This window comes from Sprattus sprattus (assembly GCF_963457725.1).
Source record: "Sprattus sprattus genome assembly, chromosome: 3".
Classification (NCBI taxonomy): Eukaryota; Metazoa; Chordata; class Actinopteri; order Clupeiformes; family Clupeidae; genus Sprattus; species Sprattus sprattus.
In genome coordinates, this window is record NC_137922.1 from 58,934,885 (window position 1) to 58,939,884 (window position 5,000).

At 41.4% G+C, this 5,000-nt stretch overlaps 1 protein-coding gene across 7 annotated transcripts in view; it reads left to right on the forward strand.

Moving 5' to 3' along the window:
* Positions 1-316: 316 nt before the first annotated feature.
* Positions 317-5,000, forward strand: part of reep3b (receptor accessory protein 3b) — a 49,125-nt gene continuing 44,441 nt past the window's right edge. For 6 of the 7 annotated variants that reach the window (XM_080834875.1, XM_080834874.1, XM_080834877.1 and 3 more), the window contains exon 1: positions 325-652. In XM_080834875.1, coding sequence (XP_080691001.1) covers positions 621-652 — 32 coding nt within the window. In that variant the 5' untranslated portion in view covers positions 325-620. Of the gene's footprint in view, positions 653-5,000 lie in introns of all 7 variants that reach the window. The other variant, XM_080834873.1, reaches the window with a different exon arrangement.

The following is a 5,000-nucleotide window of genomic DNA, read 5'->3' on the forward strand; positions in this document are numbered from 1 at the left end:
TCAGTGCCTGCCAATGAAAGCTTTACTGCCATTCAACGTTGGTACTGTAAATATTCTCATCACAATCGTTTGTTATTGGTCTACATATTCCTGGTGTATAACAAAACCAATCCTGTAACAATGCGATGAAAGGTTGTTGCATTTGACAATGCTTTCGACACAGCGACAGTTTGACAAGCACACCGATTACCCAATAGCTGTCAGTTATGCATTCAAACATAAATATCTACCCAATCATACCGTAGCGGGGAAGGTCCACCAAGTGAATTACTGTTGACGTCAAGTCAACGCACGCACCTTGCTGGTTATCAAAGCACAAAACCAACAGAGAAGAACTGGAAGCGGTAGAAGGACTTTCACAGGCCAAAACAAAAAGTAAAATAGCATCTGATTAATTTTTCTCTGCTGCTCACAAACGTATTGGTGGTAGGAACTGAAAACTATGCCGGCGGAGAAATGATCGAAGCTGGAACAATAACTACTGAAAGCTAGCTGACGTTTAAATTTCTCCCTAAAGTTTACGGTGGTTGGCTAGCTGGCTAGCTAGCTATCATACCTACCTCCACGGCGCTGGCCTCTTCAGCTCCGCAGGGCCCTGTCTACGCCGTCGCCCCAGAAAGATGGTGTCGTGGATGATATCAAGATGTGTTGTGTAAGTAACAGTCTTTGTATCGGTCTTCTCTTGTGAATAGACATTTGGATGATATTCACGGAAATAGTTTTGTTTGTTTTGTGTAGCTTGCTAGCCAAGAAAGCTAGCAGATGAAATTCAATACCACATCGGCTCAGCTGGTTTGTTAACGTAGCCTAGCCTGCTCACATTAGTTTTCTCAAGACTGCTTATATAATAAGCTAACGTTAGCGAGTTCAATAGCTGTCTGCGCACCTTAAAATGCTTACAGCTAAACAAGTTAGCAACGAATGCCAGGGGTGTCACGGCGTATCTTATCATCTTCTGCGGACGCACACATTTGCTAACTCGCTATATTTGATAGGTAACAGGCGTTATCCTGTCAAGCCACATGCTGTAACTGTGTTGTTTTTCTCTGCTCGTCTTTTCCTTGACATTGCTGGAAGGTCAGGAAAATTGTGTAGCAAAACCGTATTATGTCTATAGCTAACGTTACTACTTTACCTTTGTTGATGCAGGCTAAGTTGCTAGGTGTGTTCTTTTTTCCGTAAACGGCCGCTCGACCAGTTTAAGAATGGCGTGCCAATAAAAACAAAAGGGCCTCCAATTTAGGATCCATATATAATTGTTTTGACGTTAAGCATCCTTGTTTTTTTGTTAGATAACATTAGATTGGTCGTAAATCCGATAGTCTGCTGTCGTAAAGATTATTTTCTCCCACTGTGTCTTGAAGTGGTAACGGTTATTTTGTGCGGCTGTGATTCATGTAATGAAATAACATGTAATGGAAATCACATGACTACCACACCTTAGCAAAACTTGATTATGATTCATACCTTCTACTTGTGCAGTTAGTGTATACCTTGCGTTTAATGTGTCAGTCTTTAGTCAGTGAATAGTCTTCTGTTCTGCTTTCTCTTTCAGTCAGTACAAATGGACACGTGTTTCAATATGAGTCTACTTCAAAACCAGCACAACAGAAAACCTCTTCATGGTTTCACAGTTATAAAGCAACTCGTTCCCCGTATATGGTCAACTGCTCACAAAATAGAAGCCACAAATCAAAGAGCCCATAGTTCTATATGCAGCGTTACAGGTATTTTTGAAGCCTACTCAGCCATAAAAAGGTCATGGCATGCATTAATAACATAACAGGTCAATGCCACGCTAACTGTAGCATCCAGGGTCCTGTTTGAGTTCCCTCTCCTTGCCTCTAAGTAATACTTTGGTTGTCTGAGATTGAGATCCTTACTAGATGATTGTAGAGGATGATGGTAACTGTAAAAACACTGTCATTTGACTGGGAGCCTCAGGAGGCTTAGTACTGGTACACTATAATTCCCCCACGGAATTTGGATGCCTTCATCTTAAGGTTTAGTTTGTTTTGTCTCCAGTTGTTTTGCCAGGAGAACCCAGTGATCCTTCAGGGCTCCTCTCTATGAAATGGCACACACACACTCACACACACACACACACATACACATACACACACACACTGGCACGTACGTGGAAGAAAATAGAGTTTCAGGAGAACCCAGTGATCCTTCAGGGCTCCTCTCTATGAAATGGCACACACACACCACATACTAGGGGTGGGTATCGCCAACCACCTCGCGATACGATACGCATCCCGATACAGGGGTCGCGATACGATATGTATCGCGATACATGCGATACGTACGTATACGATACGTATCCCGATATTTTAGGCTTATAACAAAAAAAAATTGCCTGTAACTCCTTGACAGTACATCATAACATATTTCTCACCTCATGTGGATTCTACAGAAACTCTGCTTTCAAATTATACCATCAACTGGATGTTGGGCAAAGTATGCAGGCAGGCACATGAACCAAGTAGACGCTGTACAAAGAAACAGACAAAAAAAAAAAAAAAAAAAAAATTTTTTTTTTTGTTTTTTTTTGCACGTGAAGTATCGATACTGACGCCTCCGTATCGATACACGCATCGTAAAGAGGCCCGCGACGATGTATCCCCGTATCGATATTTTGAACACACCCCTACCACATACACATACACATACATACACACACACACACACTGGCACGTACGTGGAAGAAAATAGAGTTTCAGGAGAACCCAGTGATCCTTCAGGGCTCCTCTCTATGAAATGGCACACACACACACACACACACACACACTCTGGCACGTACGTGGAAGAAAATAGAGTTTCATGCAGGGGTGGGTTGGTCTAGACTAGAGGCATGAACTGTGTTGCGATTCTTTGAACTCCTTGTCCAGGATTATGCTTAATGCTAAACAGTTACTATTCTTTTAACTCCTTGTCCAGGACTATGCTTAATGCTAAACAGTCCAGAAACCGTCCCAATTGGTTGTCACTTTTCTGGTTCCTTAGCTTTAGACGTTCAAAAGGTTGTAGTAAAGAGGAAAAAATAAAGAAAACAAAATATCAATTGGATATTGTTTTTCAAGTGCAACTTATGGAGCTAGGCTTTTGGAGGGTGCACAGCATTTTACTGGGAAACCCCTCAAAGTGACACTATGCAACAGTTTGACACTTTTTTTTTTTTTTTAAAGATTTGTTTTTGGCCTTTTATGCCTTTAATGCACAGATCAGTGCAGAGATGGACAGGAAATGAGAGGGAGAAGAGGTGGGGAGTAGACAGGAGAAATGGCATCGGGCCGGATTCGAACCCGTGACAATTTGACACTTTTTGAGGTATAGTTTTATAGGCAACTTGTTTTGTTACCCATCCTCAAATTCATTTTGATAGTATATGGTCATGTGAAGGACAGATAAACTCCTGTGTCTTTCTATGCATCCGGGATATGCCCTATGTAGATCTGTGTTCTGGGCTGGTATAACCTGCAAAAATGTAAGAAAAGCTTTCACAGCATGACATTGCCAGGTATACTGCCAAAAGACACCAGTAAGTGAACGCTAGGCTGTTGGTGGTGTTTGCAAGGTTTTGATGCCTTTTAGGGAGTTAGTGTGCGAGTTTTGGAACAGAATTCCTTATTGCTGCTTTAAAATTCTATATTGCATTGAGAATGATCTAAAGTCGTCTGCATTGATTGGCAAGTTTCAGTGGTTATATGCTCTTTAACTAAGGCCTGTGACATATTTAAGTTGCACGTTTATGAACGAGCGAAACTGGGCCTACGAGGTTCTCTTCAGGCTATTGCAGAGCGACGTTAGCGCTTGTCAAATTAAATTAAACATATTTCCTCAATCTTCAAAATATGAAAAGAATCTGACGACGTGGCAGGTTTGCTGACTCCTCCTTCAGAAATGCAGACATCTTTCTAAACCTCCCTTTTGCCAAAACCAAATACAGAGGCTCTGTGATTACATGTGAGTTCAGGACTATAGTGCAAAGGCATTGTGATTCTTGGGAACTTGTAATTAAGTCACAGCAGGGACGTTTATTAGGCCTTTATATATTTGATCCTAAACTGTTGTGATGTACTGCATATTTTCAGTTTAAGTACATTGAGAGCAACTACACATCAGAACAAATTCCTTGTATGTGGAAATGTACTTGGCCAATAAACATGATTCTGATTTTGGTAATGGCTATACTAGGTGCTGTTGGTTGTTCAATGACAAGTAAAGGTAGCTCTAAGTAAGGGATAATGTATAGTTGTAATGTACAGTTGTAATGTATAGTTCGTCCTGAAGGGATTTACTTTACCATAATGACCGCCGGACAATAAATGTTCCCGCTTATTATACGGTTACTTGCTAAAACAATAGACATTCCTCAAAAGACATTCCTCCAAAATACCTCTTTTAATAATTTTGTTGCTGTTTCGTAATTTCCCAACAAACATGCTGTCTGTTTGGCATCAGTTGTTTTGTTGTTTTCACTTCAACTGTGGACTTTTGCGGTAAGCTTAATGGATTTCCGGTGTGTAGGCCTAATATATGAACTAAAAACCTGTTTTGGTGGCCAAACGCCTTTTTTGTTTTTGCAAAACGAGCTCCAATACTTCAACACTGTTTTCCTAAACTAGCTTTCTAAAAAAGCCCCTTTCACTAAGTAGTGTCTGGAAAAACAGCACTGACCACCTGTGAAATGCCTTCCCATTTGGAAGAAAAAAAAACACAAAACGAGTCTAACTGCATTGTTTTGTGTGTGTGTGTGTGTGTGTGTGTGTTTTCAGGCTCTCCTGTCTTCTACCCTACCCTACCCCCTTCCTCCATATATCACTCAGGTGTGTGTGTGTGTGTGTGTGTGTGTGTGTGTTTTCAGGCTCTCCTATCTTCTACCCTACCCTACCCCCTTCCTCCGTCTATCACTCAGGTGTGTGTGTGTGTGTGTGTGTGTGCGTGCATGTGTGTTTTCAGGCTCTCCTGTCTTCTACCCTACCCTACCCCCCGTC